This window comes from Littorina saxatilis, linkage group LG12 (genome assembly GCF_037325665.1).
Source record: "Littorina saxatilis isolate snail1 linkage group LG12, US_GU_Lsax_2.0, whole genome shotgun sequence".
NCBI classification, from domain to species: domain Eukaryota; kingdom Metazoa; phylum Mollusca; class Gastropoda; order Littorinimorpha; family Littorinidae; genus Littorina; species Littorina saxatilis.
In genome coordinates, this window is record NC_090256.1 from 53,797,276 (window position 1) to 53,820,213 (window position 22,938).

Consider the following 22,938-nt stretch of genomic DNA (forward strand, 5'->3'; position numbering starts at 1 on the left):
AAAGTTAGATCTAGCGCCAAAACGAGGCTTCCCATTTGTTTTGAAGTAAATCCGGCTGGCCACACAAACATAAATTCTTTGACAAATGCTCGCTCTTTATGGAGGGCACCGAGGATGTTCTCTAGCTTTAAGAGTTTAAACGAAAGGGTGTTTATACTGTGTGTAAAAGCCTGACAGTGTCTGTGACCAGAAACCGGGGATTTATGGGAGGCTTTAAACACAGTTCCGATAGACCCAAAGTAGGGGATGGGCGTTTGCTCGATACCGGGCGTTTACAATGTAGCTTACGATATGAACACACTTCAAATTGAAGAATTCCTATTGACCCATTCAATGCACTAAAACACACACACACACACACACACACACACACACACACACACACATACACACACAAACACACACACACACAAACACACACACATACACACAAACACACACACACACAAACACACACACACACATACACACAAACACACAAACACACACACACAAACATACGTACACACCCACCCACTCCCCTCCCACACACACACACATACACAAACATACATACACACACACCTACATACACAAACATACATACACACACACACACACACACATACACAAACATACATACACACACATACACAAACGTAGGCTACACACCAACAGACACACACACAGACAGACAGACAGACACACACACACACACACACACACACACACACACACACACACACACAGCCTCAGTGTGCATGACATTACTTAAAGTAGGGTAATCAACAGATAAAAGACTACCTCAGAACTCTGGGTACTCTGTGCACCTCAAGTATGGTACAAATGCCAAAGTCCGCTAGAATATCACTCCACAACAATGATAAGGATTTAAAGCAACATTGCATCTGCACATCACTCTTTATATTCCCCGATTCTTCATTGAAATTTGAGGATGAACGTCGTTTGTTCACTTCGGTGCATTTTAATCTCTCATGGACCGGGAGACAATTCTGCATAATTCTTACCTACTGTTGTTTACAAAATTTAAAACGCTTGCTTCCTTTTGTTTTGTTCAGACCCCCTCATATATATATATATATATATATATATATATATATATATATATATATATATATATATATATATATATATATATATATATATATATATATATATATATATATATATATATATATATTTACAATCTCCTTAACCTTTAGTCAATCACAATATTCCAGCGAACGACGAAGAAGAAAAAGAAGAATCACAATATTCCTACAATGGCGGATCCAATAGTTGCTGATGCAGGCAAACCATTTTATATATATAACGACCACGCTAGGAACTCACACAAAAATGTCGTTATATACAGGTGGTTGCTATAGAAAATGAATTATAAAGGGAATCTCGTCGGGTGGTCGTTGAGAACAGGTGGTCGTTATAGCGAGGTGGTCTTGAGGGCATGTTCGACTGTTTATATGAATAACATAAAAAGGTAGCACTAATATTTTTTTCTGTGCGGGTAGACAAGTTCACAGTATTTGGTCTCTTTTTGCTGACTTAAAACTTAAGAGAATGATAAGGAGAAATCTAGTGACCTGGGAAAAAAGTCGTCCAGGCACGGTTCACTCGTACTTGAACACAGACTACAGACACACAATACGCACGTGCGCACACATACACACTCACACACACACACACACACACACACACACACACACACACACACACACACACACACACACACACACACACACACACACACACACACACACACACACACACGTTAGAATTAAAGTCACGACAATGAAAGTATAAAACGGTAGCTTCTCTTCAAACCTGTACAGTTGATTTTTCCCACATCATCTGTCCTACCTTGCCTGTATCTCTAGGTGAGTACTCTGAATTCTCTGCCATTTTCAGGAACACTAACAAAACGAAATTAAGTGGAGTTTTTTTTAAACACTAAATGTGAGATATGTTTAAAACAATACTATAAAATGATTTTTTTTTTACTTTAACCTTACGCAAAATAAAATCAAAAATAATTATTTGAAATATACCGAGCAATAAAAGAAACGCGAATTATCTTTAGAAATAAGTTTACTTGAAATTTGAAAATTGCATAGCTAAAAAAACACCGGACATTAAAATAAAGGTGAGATGTTCTTATAACACTCTACTTCGGTATGGGATCGTCCTTTGTTGTCCTGGGCAACCCAAAACCCGCCGGAAAGTCATTATGCGTATGGCCCCCGCTGGCGTTGATGACTGTCTGACATCGGCGCCTCGTGAAGTGGATGCATTAGTTGATACCATTTTCCCGACCAGGACCAAGATTGTGGAAAAGCACAGGTCCAAAAGTTTGGTTGAGGCAAATCATACCCCATACCATCTCGTTTAGTCCACCCTGGGCATTGTGTTCAATGATGCAGCCATCAACATAACGCTCACCCCTTTTTCTCCACACTCTCGCAAGCTCATTAACATGATTGATGCAGCAAGGGTCATCATACTAGGGAACACAATGTTTTGTTCCTTGCCACAAGTTCCAGTTAGGTGATTCTGGGCCAACTGCTAGCGCGCCACTTCATGTCTTCGAGGAAGGACGTGTCCTCTAGCTGACCAGAAGTTTTGGAGGTCTCGCTCGGTCAGTCTTCATCGCGCTGTCTGGCCACTGATCGGACATTGGTGGTTCCCAATTATGTTCCTGGTAGTATCAGTGGCTGTATTGAATCGATATCGAAGACGTTGTGGCAGGAACTTGCGATCTTGTCTTATTGAGGTAATGCGAATATTCCACCGCGTTGCATAACTGCAGTGCTTCCAATGTCAACAAAACATTGCTGAAGGTGATAGACTGTTGACATATGCACGTTTAAAGAACATGCCAGCGCTTCTGGATCATCCCCAGCTTTAAGTCGACCTGGCGTTTTGGTGGTGTCAATCTTGGCATGCTGGCTGTTTCAAAGGAGAGACTGGCAGCAAGCGTGCTATGGTCTCTTTTGGTTGCTAATGCATTCGTGAACACATCTCACACATCAGATTTCTCCTGCTCGACTTGCACGTGCTGCGAGCGCGCATAATTTGTTTAATGTGAAACCTGCTTGTCCCGTGTGTTGAAACAGTCGAAGCATCGAAATAATCACACAACAGCTAAGTCAAATATGCCTTCATCATACTTTTGTGGTTTGATAACCCTAACTCTATAATTGTTCGAGATTTTTTCAATCAAACAATGCAGAATTTGTTCGCGTTTCTTTTGTTGCTGGGTATACATTGAATGGCTCACCTGTATTTAGAACGCACATGTAGAGGCTTGAGGTACAGGCCGTATGGTTTTAATCATTATTCTCTTTATGTTTATTCATCTATTCACACAGTTGTGTTATCATTAAGTTCCGCTTTCTTTTTTTGTTTGGATTTTTGGATTTGTAGATTTCTTTGCATGCAATTACCCGATGATTTGAACCGAAAGAATAAAATAGAAAGTTAACGTTTGAACTCTAGAAATAAAAAATAACAGCCACCTGAACCCCGTTCAGGGTTTACTCTACAAGTTGGCCCAAAACAGACAAGAATGGATGTCCTCTGTGTCTACTTTGCACGCCACAAGGTATTACGGGTAGCAAGTAAATAAATAACTAAAACAGAAAATCAAAACGAAAAAAGGAAAGATTGAAATAAATCCCATTGGAATAGAGAAAGTGTTCTCTCCATCCCCTAACCTAAGAAGTAAAAATAAAACCAGCCTGAATCACGGCACGGGCACACTCAACAAGTTCATTTAGTTGGCACAAAACAGGAATGGAGGTTCTTTGTGTCTGTGCCACAAGGCATAACGGGTAGTAAGTAAGTGAATAACTAAAATAAAAAACAAACGAGCATTAAAACATTGAACATTGGAATAGAGAACGTTTTCTCTCTGTCACCAAGCCATGAAGGTTGTCGCTGTGTTGCTGGCTGTACTGGTGGTGGCCTACGCTGCCCCGGACCCGGAGAAACGCTTCATCAAGGATACCTTCCAACACGCTATCGACGCCATCAAAAACACCTTCAACAAACTGTGGAACTCCACCAAGGATGAGTTCAACCATCTGAAAAATGGAATCCACAGTGAGCTTCGGGCATTGTTGGGCAATCTTGAACTTTAGCATTGTAAATCAAAAAACAAGAGAGGCAGGTTGTTGGAACGTTTGTTATTAACAAAACAATACATTCACAAACATTCACAAATATCGACCCAACGGTCTTTCAAGTGCACAGACAAACAATTAATAACGAAAACTTATCTGGCTGATTTTTTCTTCCGCCTGCCACGAAGCCGCAAGCGAATGATTCATTCAAATTGAAGAAATGAAGAAATCCAAAATGAAGTTAAAATCAGCCAGATAAGGTTTCGTTATTAATTGTTTGTCTGTGTACTCGAAAGACCGTTAGGTCGATATATTTGTGAATGTATTGTTTTGTCAATAACAAACGTTCCAACAACCTACCTTTCTTGTTTTTTTATTCTGAATTTTGGAACGTTCGCAGTCTCTTTGTTTTTAGATTTATTTTAGCATTGTAGGTTGTGCAATCTTGAACTTTAGCATAATAAAGTCAAAGCTCATCACCCGTTGTCATTATTGCATTATATCTGATAGACATGACTGGTATCAATGCAAAGAATGACTCATGTGACATTCCTTGACAAAATGAGCTTTAAAAGTGTGCAGAATTTGGTCATTTGAGTTGTTCGAAAAAACAAATCATTCCGGTCGTCATTTTTGACAAGCTTTATCTTGTGCTTTTGTTCTTAAAATGTTCTCCCCGATGCTTTCATTCTAAGCCACAAGTAAGTGGAACGCATCTTTTGAGATGCAAAGTAAGAGCTGGCTTACATTGCACCAGAAGAACTTTCCTGAGTTTACGACGCTAAAATTTAAGCTTATTGTTGATGTTGTTACATGTTCAGCAAAAACCTCTCTTGCTTTTCCTACGCTATCATGTAAATGACGCATCCATTACCGCATGCTATTATTGTACAGCACCACCTTGAAAACCTCGCAACACCTTGCGCAAACAGACAACCACTCGGAAAACCATCTACCAGGCGTCTCGTAATTTAACTTTAAGTTTCAGTTTCAGAAGGAATGAATTTGGTCGATAGACTTGTGTTGTCATACTTAGGCTCTAAAGTCCTTGCATTCAGATCAAAGCTTTTTTCCTGTGTGGTTTACCTTATTTCAACAGTCATTGTGTCGTTCATGAGATTATTCCTTTGTTCGACTCAGCCTTGTGTTTACAGTTTTTCCTGATTAGAGTTTATGTTCCTCTCAGCAGTGTTATAATAAGGATTATGAGAATCAAACAGCGAATTGTGTTCCAAGCTTGCCGTTCTTGTTTCAGTCAAATTTCACATTTAAATTAATACACTGATTTTACTGATCAACTCAAATTGTTCTCTACTTTGTGTTTTCATTCACTTATGCCAGTGTTGTTCAGAAGTTGGTCTCTCTCATCTATTCAAAGTTTTCGAATGTAAATAGTTTGTGCCTTTTCTCGACTCTGTTATGATTAAAAGCTTTCCTTTGAGGTTTCGGTTATCTTGGACTGTATAAGTGTTATGCATGTCATGATTCCGTAGTTCAAAGCAGGTCTTGTATGGCAGTCTTTTTAATGAGTTTGCAATCAACTTCAACACTGTCATTTTTAAAGTCTCTTTCCTTTTGGATTTCCGTCAATTTTAAGAGCGTCATTTATGCGCTGATACCTTTGTGTATGGTACTTTCTACGAAGTTGGTCTCAGTGGGGGTTTCTCTGTTTCTTGCTCAGTTTCAACGTCAAATTTAAACTGAATTATGCAATGATGGTTGTCCGTTAAGCTTAAATATACTAGTCAACCTGGATAAACAGTTCAATCGATGTAGAAGATGTGTGATAATAGATATTCCCCCAAAATGGGTGAAATGACGCACATTTTGCAAACACAAAACTGCGCATAACAACAGTTAATGCACTAGTTACATTTAAAATAGTTACCTCACAATTGCCACGGCAAGATTGAAGCTCGTAAAACAAACATTCAGGAATTTTGTTCCCGCGAAAAATCATCGTGGAAATTACGATATATATCAGGTTTCTGCAGCGTACTTAAAAAAAAAAGGAAACTCCTCCGATCGATTCTACCTTTTGCTTAAAGCTATATGTTCTGTGTGGTTTCAGTCGACTTTGACAGTGTCGTCCACAAGCTGATTCCTCTGATCGATTCAAGGACCACGGAGGCCGGGTGCCTGACAGCCTGTACGGGAGCCGCCGCCACGGTGCTGACGCCTCTGGCTGTACCCATTGCCGGTAGTCTGTGCAGGCCTGCCTGCAAGGCGTAAGTCTTTCAACACACTTTTTAAAGTATACGACACCAGTACATGCAAATTAAGCCTCGTGGTGTTTATTTTCTGTCATTACATTTTAAGTATTATTTTTTTTAGGGGGGGGGGGGGGGTATCATCTCATGGAACAGCGCTGGTCTTGTACGACGCTTAGGCCTAAAAAAAAAATAGGTGTGGTTACGGTAACCCGACCTACCCTATTTTTAGGGGCCGATCCTATAACTTTTTATTACATTTGTCAAAACAAAAAAACAAAAAAACAAAAAAAACCAGTGCAAAAAACGCAATGAAAGCGAAAGCCACACTTATTTCCCTGTCAAGTACCCTACTTTCAAGCGCCTAATCCGTGTATGAAATAGGAAAAAAATCAAAGAGACCGCTTGAGTACCAGTCAAACAACTTGTGATAATGCATGTTTCAGCTACTAGGTACTGCCCTGCCTTTGATCTGGCCGCACACACAGATTTCCACTCTGTTAAACTCGGTCACTGACCCGGATGCAGGAAGTGTTTCCTCTCTCAGATATGACAGGGGAACCACCTCTCATGGCAAAAACTGGGTCATTGACCCCTGGGAAGAAGGTCGTGTCTTTTAACAAGGCCACCCAGCTATCACAATGCCTTTGGTCACTGACCGGTCACTGACCCCGATCCAGGAAGTGTTTCCTCTCTCAGATATGACAGGGGAACCACCTCTCATGTCAAAAACTGGGTCATTTTGGTGCGCCCTATTGGCCCCCTGCGTCCAATGAGTGACTGGATTACAATTTTTTTTTAAAAAGAAGGGGGTGCGTCTTAGATAACAAAGCGCCTTGTCACCCGGAAAGTAGGGTAGGTTTAATTTGTACACATTAGAAAAAAAAGTTAAAAAAAAAAAAAAAGTGATTGCCTACCTACCTACCCTATTTTTTGGGGCTATGTTACCGTAACCACACCTATTTTTTTTTTTTGGCCTTATTTCTCGAGACAGGTGCTACCTGACGAGAAAATAATACGAAACAAACATCACGCACACAGTTCTGGTGCGTTCGGCAGCAGTGGGGGAGGTATTTCTCTGGAGAGGGCCAGACAAAGTAGATCTGGGCAGTTAAGTTGCGGCAATTGAAAAGAAGACTATATGACCTCGGCTTGGTTTAAATATCGTTAACAGATTCCTTTGATTAAGAAAGTATCACTGGCAACATAAAATGATGCGTTGTTGTTGGCTTGTTTGCAGTGCCCTTGCTAAGTTGGAGCAAGTTGCCGGATAAGCTAACTACCTGACCAGCCTCCCACGCGCAATGCAATCGTCCACAGGATACACAACCAGTGACGTACTTCTCCCTCGGCGGATAACTTTATGTTTAGAGAGCAAGTGTATGCAAAACTGAGTTACTCTATTTATTTGTGGGAAATAAAAGAAGACATGAAATGTTCTGCTGGTAGTTTTAGAATTCAAAAGATAAATGAGTGAGTGAAGGGAGGAGGATAGTGGTGGTGGTGGCGGAGGTGGTGGTGGTGTGTGTGTGTGTGTGTGTGTTAGTGTGTGTGTGTGTCACTGTGTGTGTGTGTCTGTGAGTGTGTGCGCGTACGTGTGTGTGTGTGTGTGTGTGTGTGTGTATGTGTGCGTGTGTGTGTGTGTGTGTGTTCATTTGTTTTCAATAAATTTCGATTTAAACAACCTTCTTTAAAGTTTACCTTATCAAGATATATATTCATTAAGCTCATTAGTTGAAACACACTACACTTTTTGTTCTTACATGACAGCATCGAATCGTGTGCATAAAATGCAATGATATATCCAAAACAGGATTGAAATAGATGACTCTCACACACACACACACACACACACACACACACACACACACACACACACACACACACACACACACACACACACACACACACACACACACAAACACGTACACGAACGCACACACACACACACACACACACACACACACACACACATACACACACACACACATAAACACACACACACATAAACACACACACACACACACGCACACACACACACACTCAAACACACACATACACACACACACACACACACACACACACACACACACACACACACACACACATACACACATACACACAAAGTAAATCAATGGTAGACAGAATTAATTGTTGATATTATTTTATAACAACTTAAAGCAGTGAAAAGTACAATTGTCGGTGGAAATTTCTTATTTTCTTCCCCAAATAATATTTAATGTTCAATGTTTGCTCAAGTAATCCGCCAGGAATCGAGCCTAAACTGAAAAGTGTTATTTAAAAAGAAAATTATAACAATCTAAAATCAGATAGACTACTAACGTTTCAAAATTATTTTTCAAAACACAAGAATTGTAGAGTAAGTGATACATATGCCCGTTGACCTTTCCTTGGAAATAGCCATTACTAAAAATAGAATACGAGATTGTGGGAAAGCTGTTCAAAGTCACTAATGCACTTCGATTTTCAATACACGACTAAATAATCTTTGGGATAAATCAAAATGAAAAAATACAAGTATATAGAATTAAGAAAACAAAAAAAAGTTGAAAACCGTTTGGAATGAAACAAATAAATAAAAATACAAGAATTACGAGTTCAGAAAAAAATGAACATAAAATTGCATTCGAAGCGAATCGAACCCCGGACCACAAAAGTAAGGACTAGCGCACCGTCAATCGGGGACTCTTGTCGCACTGTAGTCGAGAGAGATTTTAACTTCAAATATTACACTTGAGTTCTCGAGCGTGGCGACGACTCAGTGACTCGAGTTTCCGAGAAAAGTGGATATAACCAGAAATAACATTAACGGGCCATTCTGTTGAGTTCTATTCCACGACCTGCTTCTTTGTCTCTGTTTGATGATGTAAAAAATATATAGACTTGCGCAACTAAGAGAACTATTTCAAACCATCTGTTATGAAGAATGTTCTATTTTAAACTCAAAAACAACATGTCTTTGATAAATACGAAAACAAAAAATCAAGGGGAAAACTCCGTTTGTCGAAACACCTGTAGTATGTTTACAGCCACGCGTTTAGCCCACAGAGATATAGAATAGAGCCACCAAGCGCTGTGCTGGCAGGGGAAACGATTGCAGCTACCGGGCCGCCATTTCGCTGTGCCCATCCCACAGCCTGACCAGTGTACATTTCAGTGGGATTGTGGCACACTGGGCTTCTTATCTCCGTCGGTTGATTAGAATCAGCTGGCATAATGTTATTGAGTAATGAAGAAACTATTCAGAAAATAATATGATCTGCTAGTGGCGGTACCTGGTGGATGGAAGGGGGACAATGGTATTTCTTACCGCATACTAAATACGTTACACTGATCGAAAGAGAGAAAAAAAAACGGGCGCACAGTCACACACACGAACGAACGAACGAACACACACACACACACACACACACACACACACACACACACACACACACACACACACACACACACACACACACACACACTACAGAGACTGTCAGACAGATTGAGACAAAAAGGTTATACGAAACCAAGAACATTAATTTTATAACAATTGAAACAAGTCGCGTAAGGCGAAAATACAATATTTAGTCAAGTAGCTGTCGAACTCACAGAATGAAACTGAACGCAATGCCATTTTTCAGCAAGACCGTATACTCGTAGCATCGTCAGTCCACCGCTCATGGCAAAGGCAGTGAAATTGACAAGAAGAGCGGGGTAGTAGTTGCGCTAAGAAGGATAGCACGCTTTTCTGTACCTCTCTTTGTTTTAACTTTCTGAGCGTGTTTTTAATCCAAACATATCATATCTATATGTTTTTGGAATCAGGAACCGACAAGAAATAAGATGAAAGTGTTTTTAAATTGATTTGGACAATTTAATTTTGATAATAATTTTTATATATTTAATTTTCAGAGCTTGTTTTTAATCCAAATATAACATATTTATATGTCTTTGGAATCAGCAAATGATGGAGAATAAGATAAACGTAAATTTGGATCGTTTTATAAAATTTTTTTTTTTTTTACAATTTTCAGATTTTTAATGACCAAAGTCATTAATTAATTTTTAAGCCACCAAGCTGAAATGCAATACCGAAGTCCGGGCTTCGTCGAAGATTACTTGACCAAACTTTCAACCAATTTGGTTGAAAAATGAGGGCGTGACAGTGCCGCCTCAACTTTCACGAAAAGCCGGATATGACGTCATCAAAGACATTTATCAAAAAAACGAAAAAAACGTTCAGGGATTTCATACCCAGGAACTCTCATGTCAAATTTCATAAAGATCGGTCCAGTAGTTTAGTTTGAATCGCTCTACACACACACACACACACACACACACACACACACACACGCACAGACAGACAGACACACATACACCACGACCCTCGTTTCGATTCCCCCTCGATGTTAAAATATTTAGTCAAAACTTGACTAAATATAAAAATGATGCAAAACCAGTTAGTGTCACAAGAGAAGCCAATCAGACGAAGCAAACATCAAGATGACAAAGTTAAACAAATTTGTAGATGTTATTCATAAACCTCTCTCTCTCTCTCTCTCTCTCTCTCTCTCTCTCTCTCTCTCTCTCTCTCTCTCTCTCTCTCTCTCTCTCTCTCTCTCTCTCTATCTCTCTCTCTCTCTTTCTCTCGCATGATGTCTCTCTCTCTCTCTCGCATGATGTCTCTCTCTCTCTCTCTCTCTCTCTCTCTCTCTCTCTCTCTCTCTCTCTCTCGCATGATGTTGAAAAAGTGCAAGCTGCACTATACCACTTAATTCACATCAATTAACTCGCAATTGACCTCAATGCAATGCATTTTGTGTACATATATGTATAACTAGAATGAATACCCGCTTCGCCGGGTAGCCGGCTTCGCCGGGAAGAAGTACTTAGAGCCGTACGCCGAACTATGGACCCGCCAAGCTTAGGTCCCTCCCAGATTCGTGGAATGGCAACAGCACGAAAATGATTCAGTGGCCATAATGCCATTCCTGACCATATCGAGTCCCATCCTTGTCGACGAATGTAACCGTGTTAATCACCTTTGGAGGCGAACTCCACTCAAACAGGACTGAGCAAGTTATGGCTTCTCAAAGGAAGGCCAGTACATAAAATTACACAAAAGCCGCCAGACCACATCACAAACAGAACTGAAGAATGCACAGGTGTTGCTTACATAGAGACACACACACTCACACACACACACACACAAACACAGAGAAGCCGTATCTATAGAGAGATAGATGACAGTGTATTTTTCGCGTGGCTATAAATTGATTCGACCTTTGCACTTTTACAGTGAGGATAATTTACGGGTCCAATTTACGTTCTGTACACTGCGTTGACCTTCTAAAAATAGGTAACAGTAACAGAACGCCGGGAATATCCGAAGACGCTCAGCGCAGTGGACAGCGCAGTGTAGTAACTTACAACTGAACGGGAAAGCCACACGAAGGAAGGGAGATAAACGCCAAACACTGGAGAAGATAAGGAAGAGTTACTTATAATGGTGAAATGAACACAAAAACGAAAATGAGTTCAGCGCTGCGCGCTGAGAGCACGTGTTGAAATATCTCATCGATGATATTGTGTCCGGGGTGTAGCTGAATACGGTGTCCAAATTTGAAAAAGATCCACCGAGAACTTTGGCGTTGTGATGTGGTGTAGCGGCTATGGTGTGTCGGTATGGGGGCCCGGGTAAGCTGAGGTGGAACCAAAATAGCTGAGGTGGAACCAAAATCGGTTCCGCGCTGCGCGCTGAAAGCACGTGTTGAAATATCGACCAGGTTGTGTCGTGTCCCGGGTCTACTTGAATATGCCCACCAAATTTGAAGCAGATCCATCGAGAACTTTGGCCGTGCATCGCGCACAGACACACAGACAGATACACAGACAGACACACAGACACTAGTCGTATATATATATAGATAGATGTGTTTTCACTTAAGTTATCTGTTAAAATGTAGAATTTTAGTTTTTCTATTTTCTATTTTTTTTATCTTGTATTTTTATTTCATTTTTTGTAGTTAGTCTCTCTTTATTCATCTTTCGGATGAGAAAAACCGAGGTCCCTTCGTGTACACTACATTGGGGTGTGCACGTTAACGATCCCACGATTGACAAAAGGGTCCAGGAAAGGGTCTTTCCTGGCAAAATTGTATAGGCATAGATAAAAATGTCCACCAAAATACCCGTGTGACTTGGAATAATAGGCCGTGAAAAGTAGGATATGCGCCGAAATGGCTGCGATCTGCTGGCCGATGTGAATGCGTGATGTATTGTGTAAAAAAAAGTCCATCTCACACGGCATAAATAAATCCCTGCGCCTTGAAAATGTGCGCGATATAAATTGCATAAAATAAAAATAAAAAAAATAAAAAAATAAATCCCTGCGCGTAGAACTGTACCCACGGAATACGCGCGATATAAGCCTCATATTGATTGATTGATTGATTGATCTTCAGGGCGAGGGCTGGATGTACAAAAGCAGACTACTGCTTAATCTACTACCCTCGTTAAATAAAGAATTGTCATTGTCTCTCTCTCTCTCTCTCTCTCTCTCTCTCTCTCTCTCTCTCTCTCTTTCGCCCCCACCCTTCTCCACCTCTCTGTCTCTCTCTCTCTGTCTGTCTGTCTGTCTGTCTGTCTGTCTGTCTCTCTGTCTGTCTGTCTGTCTGTGGGTCTGTCTGTCTGTCTGTCTGTCTGTCTGTCTGTCTGTCTGTCTTCATGTCTGTCTCTCTCTCTCTCTCTCTCTCTCTCTCTCTCTCTCTCTCTCTCTCTCTCTCTCTCTCTCTCTCTCTCTCTCTCTCTGTAAATGAAACAAATCTTTGCCGTAATAAGAAATGCAATAGTGACATCAAAGCTAAATTTGTCAATTTAAGTCAGTATACACGAGTGACACAAAAACGATACAGCCATTTGAGGGTGGGGGTGTCTTTAAAAGGGGGTTTCCATTGTAAAAGAAACAGCAATTTGATAAATGATACATTTGTTTTCGAACCAAACAAGTCGGCTGAAATCATGTCAAAGCTAAATTCTTTAAATCCGAGCATTATACACAGAAGAGTACTCAAAAGAAGAATGTACAACAAGCTTATTAAAATCAGTGAAACATGTCAGTGTCAGTATCAGTCAAACAAACCTGACATCTTTCAGCCAAAATCTTTAATACATGATTAAGTACAAACACATGAGTGAACTTATTTATGAACGATACATCAATCTCATCATTAAAACATGAGTATTTCAAACGAATCTGAATTGTTGAAGTCGATTGTCCTCCATACAATAAATATACAATATAATTGAAAGTAAAACTAAAGAAAAAGCAGTGCAGGCAAAATGGTCCCACTGAAAACCGACTGAGAGAGAGAAGAGAGAGAGAGAGAGAGAGAGAGAGAGAGAGAGAGAGAGAGAGAGAGAGAGAGAGAGAGAGAGAGAGAGAGAGAGAGAGAAAGAGGAGAGAGAGAGGGGAAGAGAGAGAGAGGGAGAGAGAGAAAGAGAGGGTGAGGGAGAGAATAAGAGAGAGAGAGAGAGAGAGAGAGAGAGAGAGAGAGAGAGAGAGAGAGAGAGAGAGAGAGAGAGAGAGAGAGAGAGAGAGAGAGAGAGAGAGAGAGAGAGAGAGAGAGAGAGATGTCTTACTACAAAATCAACAGGTTAGTATTTTCAATAATAATAAAATTTAAAAAAGCAAAATTAAGCAGCATACAGACACACGCATCATTATTCTACAACTTTGCTTTTTTTATTAACATGATTATAAGGTTTAAACAAGGTGGTATTGAGATTGTAGCTCTCAAAAAACAAAGACCGGACAGAGCGAAACAGGGTGTGCCAGCGAAAGAATGGGCACACCGCGATGGCCGGCGCGCGGGTCTCGGTTACTGCACGGTTTGCGGCGCTTGGTGGCTCTATTCTATATCTCTGTGGTTTAGCCCCCTTTACAAGTCAATCTAAGACGATCTTGTTAGTTCCAGTACTATATATTGACAAGTTTCTGCATTTTTTCACTGTCCAAAATGTGCCGGTGAAGCACTGCAAATACACGTCGCGGTTAACATTCAACCTGAAAGCGAATGCGAGATGTGATATCGCCAAGTGTCTTATCGCCTTATGAAAAAGTTGATTAAGGCAGAACATTGCATAACAAATTGGACAATTTTTTGATGGTCTGACATTTTCCCCGAAGTACATCTCGTAAGAAGGCATAAAGTCATTGGCATTCAGGTTTGGGTCAAGCAATTTGTGACTAAGTCTGGACTATGGGATTGCATTTCAGCTTGAACGCTTAAAAATGAAACAATGAGTTTAGTCATTCTAAAGTTCTAAAAATACTAATGAAATTTGAAATGTCATTAAGAGATTGAAATGAATAGCATTGTATTTTGCATCATCATATCAATATTATTATGCTGTAAGTCGGCCTGAATCAGCCTACTTCGGCCGTCGTCGGCCTCCTTCGGCTACAGAAAGCAGGCCGGCTAAATTCGGCCGAAATAGGCCGAAGTCGTCCAAAATAGGCCGAAGTATATATTACTGTAATTATTTCCATGAAAACGGCTAGTAAATACACTCTTCAAAAAAAGTTAAGGATCACTTTTTTACAAGCACGCCACACAAAACAGACAAGACCGAATTCTTTCATTTTTTTAAAATTATATAATTGAACAACCAAGGAGTAATCATGACAAACAAAGCAAAGATCGAACGCAGCAGCGACAATTTGGCTAGAGTGTGTCAAACGTGACAACCCTCGAAAATGGAATTCACAACAATGTGAATCAGTGTCAATAACCCGTGTGCCCTCCGTTGTGTGCCAGGCATTCAACACATCGTTGGCGCATGGAGTGGATCAGGTTGCATATGAATGCTCTGGGAACTCCATTCCACTTCTGCTGGAGCCATTGCAGCAGTTGACCCAGATTGGCAGGAGGAGGGTGATGTTGCTGTACCCGACGACAAAGCTCGTCCCACATGTGCTCTTTGGGGTTCAGGTCCGGGCTGTTAGCTGGCCACAGCATCCTGTTGACCCTGGCCTGCTGGATGAAGGTGTTTACAGCTGCAGAGCGATGGGGAGGTGCGTTGTCATCCTGAAGAATCGCACGAGGGCCGATCGCTTGCAGGGCTGGAACGACCAGGGGTTGCAGGATCTCATTCTGGTAGCGGACACCGGTCATGTTGCCCACTACATGGTACAGAAGTGTCCTTAGACGTGTGCTGATCCCTCCCCAGACCGTCACAGAGCCACCGCCAAAACGCTGTCGTTCCAGAACAGCGCCTTCTGCGAAGCGCTCTCCGCGACGCCTCCACACTCGGATGCGACCATCAGCAGGTTCCAAGCAAAAGCGGGACTCATCTGTAAACAACACCTGAGCCCACTGCTGACGTTGCCACCTCACATGTTGAATGCACCAGGCTCGGCGAGCTGCTCGGTGATTAGCAGTCAGGGTTGTTCCTCGGACTGGACGCCTTACACGCAAGCCAAAGTTGTGTAAGCGGTTTCGGATCGTCTGACCACTAACAACAGTGTTGGTGGTAGCTTGTAGGCGTTGCCTAATGTTGTTTGCCGTAGCCATTCTTTGTTGCATGGCCTGCCTCTGAATGAAGCGATCCTCTCTTTGTGTGGTGACTCTGGGCCGACCAGAACGTTGTCGCTCCTGCACTCTTCCAGTAGCGTGGAATCTCTGTTTTAGTCTGATGATGACAGAGGGAGCCACTGCAAGCCTCTGTGCCACTTGCCTGGCAGCAACACCGTCTTGTAGCCATCCTTTTGCCCTTCCTCTATCCAAATCGCTCAGTTTTCTTCGTGGGGGCATGTTGCTACTGTGCATAATTTTGTCAGCCTGTCAACCTTTAAACACAAGCTGGTGAGCGATGTTCATAGCCAGGACCCTGTTGTAGCACGTGTATCACAACCTTTTGCCCTGGCATGCGTCCCGCAAATTTCATGGGGCTATAAAAAACACCCTTTTTCTTCCAAAATGCAGAAGCTTTTGAGAAGTCCCACAAAGGGAAATAACTCTGCCTGCCAAGCAAAATTCTAGGTCAAGACTCATTGTTCATTTGTTAATTCAAACACATTAATCTTTTAATCATCATGTCGATGTTTAATTTTTTGGCAATTTTTTATAATTAGATCCGTTTTTTCAACCGATCCTTAATTGTTTTTGAAGAGTGTATTTCAAATGTGTGCATTTCAGCATGAGAGTAAACAAGTCCCTTCTATTCTGCTTTAATCTCAACTGACCCCATCCACTGTAAAAAAAAAAAAAAATAATAAAAAAAAATGCTAGCGTATACAAAACAAATCTTTTTCAACTGACCCCATCCACTGTAAAACAAAAACAAACGAAAAATGCTAGCGTGTACAAAACAAATCTGTTTCTGTTGTGTGACGCTTGTTAATTATTCAGGTTGAAATGCCGAATTTTGTATCTCAAGAGCAAAATAAACCAATATATATATTTACAATTTCCGTAACGTATAATCAATCACAATATCCCTGCAATGGCGGATCCATTTCTTGCTTATGCAGGCAAACCTTTCTACATACGACAACGCAAGGAACTCACCAAAAGATGTCGTTATATACAGGTGGTTGCTGTAGAAAATGAATTATACAGGGAAACTCGTCGGGTCCTTTAAAGGACCAGACCACGCTGTTTTAGCGTCAAAAACGCTTCGAATCGTGTTCCTGCGCGACCGAACACTTCCCGATGTTTGCAGTTAGTTTGAAAACCACTTTCTTACCGTCTTCAACAATGTTTGGTTTACTTCGGAATCTTCTAAGGCCGTAATCCGACGAATTTTGTGACCGAAGCGACGGATTTCTTCTCCAAAACGACCCGCCATTGTGCCGCGTGATCTTCGCGAGACTGGCTTATGAATAAATTATCCGTGACGTCACACCGTGTGGGGATGGTTGTTTACCAACATGACAACAAGCGTAACTGCAGACGAAATTGAACCGTACATGTTCGAACTACCGGTTTCTCTCCTCGAATCAAGCATGAAAGATGAGGGTGGAGGCCACTTCCAGCAGTAGTGAAACAGTGACGATGAAAATTGCGACACTGTTTGTCTCAGCGATCAAAGGTAAACACGCCCGCTCTCTGTGCTGAACTTATCGTCTGCTTTCGAGTCTGTGCTATTTTTTCACTCTCGCCTTGTCAACGCACTCGCGAATAAGTGGGATATTGTTTAAGTGTTCATGCATTGCATTCACGAGTAAAAGAACAACAGCTCATCGCAGTTTTAACTGTTCTTGATTATTTCAGAGACTGGTGTCAGAGTGGCCACTGTACCTGTTGTATTGTGTGGGAGGGGCAGATTTGAGAGAGAGAGGAAGCTAGCCTGAGGAACATTGTAGAATGAAAACTTGCAGGGGAGCAAGAATGCATCACCAGCCACGAAGGTGTACATACAACTTTTTTTGAGGTGCCTATATTTGTTTGATTGTTAAATGTATGTATTTGTTGTTGTTTTTAAAGGCTATCAAGAAAACTGTTGTCATTTAAATTTGTAACACTCAGTCACATATAGTTTCACACACACACACACACACAAGATTAACTCACTTGCATGCCCACAGAAGAAGTTTGCTCTTCACATTGTTCTGTTGTTGTTTTTATAATGTAATCATTGTAACATCAACACTCAGTAATAACCAATATTACAACACAATCACTTTTTCATCAGAACTCACTCACATACTACATGACTTTGTATTAAACCCTGGTTTATGGACACTTGCATTTGTACTTTGCATGGGAAAGCAGCCTGTAGCAGTCAAAGTCTGGGCACTGTTGCATTGTAGTCTTGCTGTGTATGCAGAGCTTTGTTGTAGCTGCCATAGACCAGTGTTGCCATAGGCCAGTGTTAGGATCACCACCCCCTCAAACAGCTCGTTCAGTTAACCTGATGCCTGTTTTAGACAGAAAAAAAAGTTACCACAATCAGCAGAACTTTCACCGGAGAAAGGGCATCATTCTTTCATACTTTCTTTCTCATAGCTTTCATTACACTAAATAACATCCATCTTAAGACCTATTTTGAGCCTTAATTTAAGTTGACTAGTAATGATATTAATCATAATGTATTTATTTTTATAATGTACAAACTAGAGTATGTATGTGGATATGTGTGTGATGGTGCTGGTATGGATATGTGTGGTTTGGGTTATGTGTGTACTGATGTGTACATTTTATGTGTTTTGTATGTTTTACGAGTGCGATTTTATGTGATGTTATTCTGTACACCAGCCAAAACAAAATGTCTGGTATATTAGATAATAAACGCACCTTTAAATTTATTAGCGACTACACCCCGTCACCCTCCAGTCCCCCTCCCCCCCATTACACCCTACACTTTTAACATTGTATAAAAAATCATGCCCCAATATAGGTCCCTAGTTACCTGGGAGGACGTTAAGCTCCATAATCAACATCAACAACGTATTGAATTGAATTGAAAAGCTGGGGTTAGGAGGTCTAACTTCTTGAATTAAAGTTTGTTTTTTTCTCAGGTGCATGTAGTTTTTTATTTGCTTGAAATCATGGTGTATTCTGGTTGTAAGAGAAGAGTCAATTTCCTTGTAAGCCTGCAAAATTAAAATTTGTCATTTTTGAAGTAGCCTACATTTTTGTAAGAGTCCAAAATAGTCCAGGATAAGGAGGAAAAACATAGGGTGGGTCAGGAAATCTGAAACATTGCATAGTTTTGTTTTGCCTATGTAGACACAAAAAGTACTTAGAGCACTTTTTCCCCCCCAAGAGAGCATAGCTTAGTTTTAATTATTTTAATGCCACTGTTAGCAAGAGGAGTACTACAGACAGCAATCAAACAGTGGGTTTTTTCTGTAGACATTGTTATTTCTGTTTAGGTGTTTCAGTAGTTTTCTATGCGGATAAATCATGCTGCATGATCACTAGAAACAATCCAGCTCTGTAGCATGCAAGTTTTTTAAAGGTTTTTTTCCCCATGTTACTCTGAGAGAAAAAAAACAACCCACAGAGATAAAGTTGAACTGGCAGTTTGACTGAAGCAGTGGTAATAACACAGAGTGCTCTTCCTACAATCAATTTTTTTATGTGGATGATGATGTCCACACATGTACTTGGTTGTATTATTTTGCTAGACTATGTGTTTCTGTTAGATATATCTGCTCACATGATTGTTGTTCATAATTTGACATTACATTTACTGCTGATCAAAATGTATTGTTGGAATAGGTCTGCTTAATATTCTGACTGCAGTTTTGTAATAAAATCAAATAACACAGATGTTTTAAGTATCAAAGTGCTTTTCACACACACACACACACACACACACACACACACACACACACACACACACACACTCACACTCACACTCACACACTATGAGTATGACTGCAAACATGAATTTGTACTTGTATTAATTATAATTACTGTATTACAGAACCTGATCTGAAAAAAAGGACAACAGCAAATTATTCATGCAAGCTTGCTGTATTAACGATTTCTTTATCTATTTAATACAACACTGAATTAGATAACAACTATAACAACGTGTGTGTGTTTGTGTGAATGTCTATGTGTATATGGACGGACACTGATTAAACCTGAGACTCATCGATTACCCAGGTGAGTGTAAAAGAGGGAGAGAGAGAGGGAACTTTAAGGTGGGTGCATGGGGACGGACATATAGTAACAGATATATATGTTTTAATCTGTAATCTTAACACATGTGCTTAAAATTAGGAACAGATGCCATTCCACTACAAATACTGTCAGTCTGACAAAAACGCCCAGTGACACTGAACCCCTATCCCTTACAGAACACATTCAGTATACATGTACTCACTTCCTTTCGTCTGCGTTTAGTGAAAGCAGATCGTTCTGATGACATTGGTATCCGGTTTCTGACCTCCTGTGAGTGGTCAACAATTGTCGGAACTGGAACTGCGTTAGGCAACAGCTGTTTTGTGTGTGCCAGGTTTTCTTGCCGGCTTAACTGCGTTCGCATTGGAAGAAAGTGTCGCGAAACACACAACATCGTGTTGGCCGTTTCCAGTTAATCAGTCTTGCTGCAGAAGTTGTAAGCCCATCGGAAAAAGGTGACAACTGATGCCTGAACCTTTTTTCTATACTTCATAGCTATCAGCAGCCGTGCGCATTCCTTCGGCGTGCTGTTGATGCTCGATTTAGGCAAACGCCCACTTGAGCGTAAGCTGTAACTTTCGGTTTCCAAACACTAAGTGACGTCACAGCCGGTTCTCGTCTACTGGCGGCCATTTCGAAGTCTCGTTTAGCAGACGAATTTGGCGGAACGTTTTTAATTAAATCACAATGATTAAGCTACGAATCGGTGAATTTCTTTACATTTTTGGAATCTTTAGGTGCATTTCTCTAACCTTCAGTCATCGGTTAGTGGTTCTAATAACCTTTAAAACAGCGTGGTCTGGTCCTTTAAGGTGATTGATGTGGACAGGTGGTCGTTATAGGGAGGTGGTCTCGGGTGGAAGCAACTTTCTGTGTTTTGAGATTATAAAATGTTGAGATAAGTATGTCAGCTTCAAGGGCGGATCTGGGGGGGGGGGGGGGTTACATGGGTTACGTAACCCCCCCCCACCCACCCCAAAAAAGAGGTAATTTATTGGCTCAGGATGCACCAGATAGCTCTATTTTGCTTCTTTGGATAAAAAAATTTACGGGGGGGCATGCCCCCGGACCCCCCTAGAGGCTTAGGCGCCTTCGGCGCCGTCAACTTGTATCTTCGCAGTCATTTTGTAACCCCCCCCTCCAAAGTGAATTGATCCGCCCTTGAGCTTTGAGGATGCGAAGTTTTGTAAGTTCCGACTACTGAATGGTGTGTGAAGCAAGCAGTAAGGGCCTTTGTGACGACAGTGCCTACATTTTGCATTCGAGCGATGAGATTGTCTTATTTCTTCTTCTTCTTCTTCTGCGTTCGTGGGCTGAAACTCCCACGTGCACTCGTGGTTTGCACGAGTGGAATTTTACGTGTATGACCGTTTTTACCCCGCCATTTAGGCAGCCATACGCCGCTTTCGGAGGAAGCATGCTGGGTATTTTCGTGTTTCTATAACCCACCGAACTCGGACATGGATTACAGGATCTTTTTCGTGCGCACTTGGTCTTGTGCTTGCGTGTACACACGGGGGTGTTCGGACACCGAGGAGAGTCTGCACACAAAGTTGACTCTGAGAAATAAATCTCTCGCCGAACGTGGGGACGAACTCACGCTGACAGCGGCCAACTGGATACAAATCCAGCGCGCTACCGACTGAGCTACATCCCCGCCCCAGTCTTATTTCAAACGAGGTGATTTGCTTGCACAGTCAGCGTTGACATCTCACAACAGATCTGTGGATTATCGTGCGACGATCGAGCCGGGGGCAAGGAATAGCAGGAAGCAAAGATGAGTCCTTTTCTGTTGTTATCTTTCTTTCCTGTTACTGGTGCATATGTTGTGCGGATAGATGCGACTCAGTGCGAGTGTTTTTAGCCCCAAGGATTTTGTGTGGTGTGGTTATCGTTTTGCTCGTTTCACACCCACACCAAAATCTGACAACTCTCCCTCCCTCACAATCCACGAACACACACAACACACACACATCAATGATCACCCCCCCCCCCCCCCCTTCACTTGCGGATCACAATTCACACCTGCAACGCAGACCATATTATTGATTAAATATGCATTGCATGGTGTGTCAAAGGTCACTGGGTTTTTTGTGTTCTTGTTTGTGTTATTGCAGAATCGGTTTAATCTTATTGATACACGTGTCTCTCCATTACATTTTCATCGCCCTACCATCCTGCCCCGGGCCTCTCAATATTCCACCCTCTCGGTTTTCAGTGGTAAATATTAGTGATCGAATGTTGAAGCCACGTTGGGTCAAAGGTCACAGAAGATTTGCATCTGCAGCAAGGCACGTTGGGTCGAAGGTCACAGAAGATTTGCGTCGTGCAGCGAAGGAAAAATATTCGCGATCTTGTTTCTCATTGCCTCTATGTTTTTCATTGGACTTATCATTCTGCTTTCTCGGCTTTGTCACTTGTCTGCATTCCTCGTTGCTATGTTCTTTGCTTTTCTATTATTATTTTTTTATTTGCGCTTAGTTTATCGATACAACGTCTTGTGCGCGGGTCAAATTTGTGTGTCAAGGGTCAATTGGTTTGACTTGAACTTGACGTTCGTGTTTTTTCGAACGTCTGTGGATCAAACCAGAGATACACGCACTCCATGACTTTGTAATAAGACAAAACATATCGCTAGGTTTCATTTGTTTGCGGTTAACCATGAAATTATTACCTTTTATGAAGTAGTTTTTTTGTGTTTTTTTACTTTTCTGTTTGCCAGTTTATTTTTGGAGATTTGCAAAGCAGTGTCGTCTGTCTAGATCTGGGGAAACGCCCATGAAAAGAGCCGAAGAACCCCCCCAGCGTTTCTATTTGGTTTGCTTTTGATTATCCATGTAACCTGCTTCATGCAACCAAGAGAACCGGCGATTTATTACATGGGGAACATGAGATTTATTCCCCAGCTGGTTATCAATGAAAACTCTTGAAAATGATGACAATGTTATTTGTAGTTATTTGAAT

At 41.2% G+C, this 22,938-nt stretch overlaps 1 protein-coding gene and 1 long non-coding RNA gene across 3 annotated transcripts; both read left to right on the top strand.

The window, feature by feature from the left end:
• Positions 1-1,762: 1,762 nt before the first annotated feature.
• LOC138982247 (conotoxin Cl14.12-like) lies at positions 1,763-7,767 on the top strand. 2 transcript variants are annotated; one of them, XM_070355484.1, is made up of 4 exons: positions 1,763-1,874; positions 3,919-4,098; positions 6,190-6,346; positions 7,569-7,767. In XM_070355484.1, the coding sequence occupies exons 2-4, from the start codon at positions 3,921-3,923 to the stop codon at positions 7,600-7,602; spliced, it is 369 nt and encodes a 122-aa protein (XP_070211585.1). In that variant the 5' UTR covers positions 1,763-1,874; positions 3,919-3,920; the 3' UTR covers positions 7,603-7,767. The 2 variants fall into 2 exon arrangements, with proteins under 2 accessions (XP_070211585.1, XP_070211586.1); XM_070355485.1 differs by having other exon boundaries at positions 6,190-6,318.
• Positions 7,768-16,982: 9,215 nt separating this feature from the next.
• LOC138982248 (uncharacterized) lies at positions 16,983-19,612 on the top strand. Its single transcript, XR_011460818.1, has 2 exons — positions 16,983-17,428; positions 17,611-19,612. It is a non-coding gene; the product is annotated as an uncharacterized lncRNA (long non-coding RNA).
• The last annotated feature ends 3,326 nt before the right edge of the window (positions 19,613-22,938 follow it).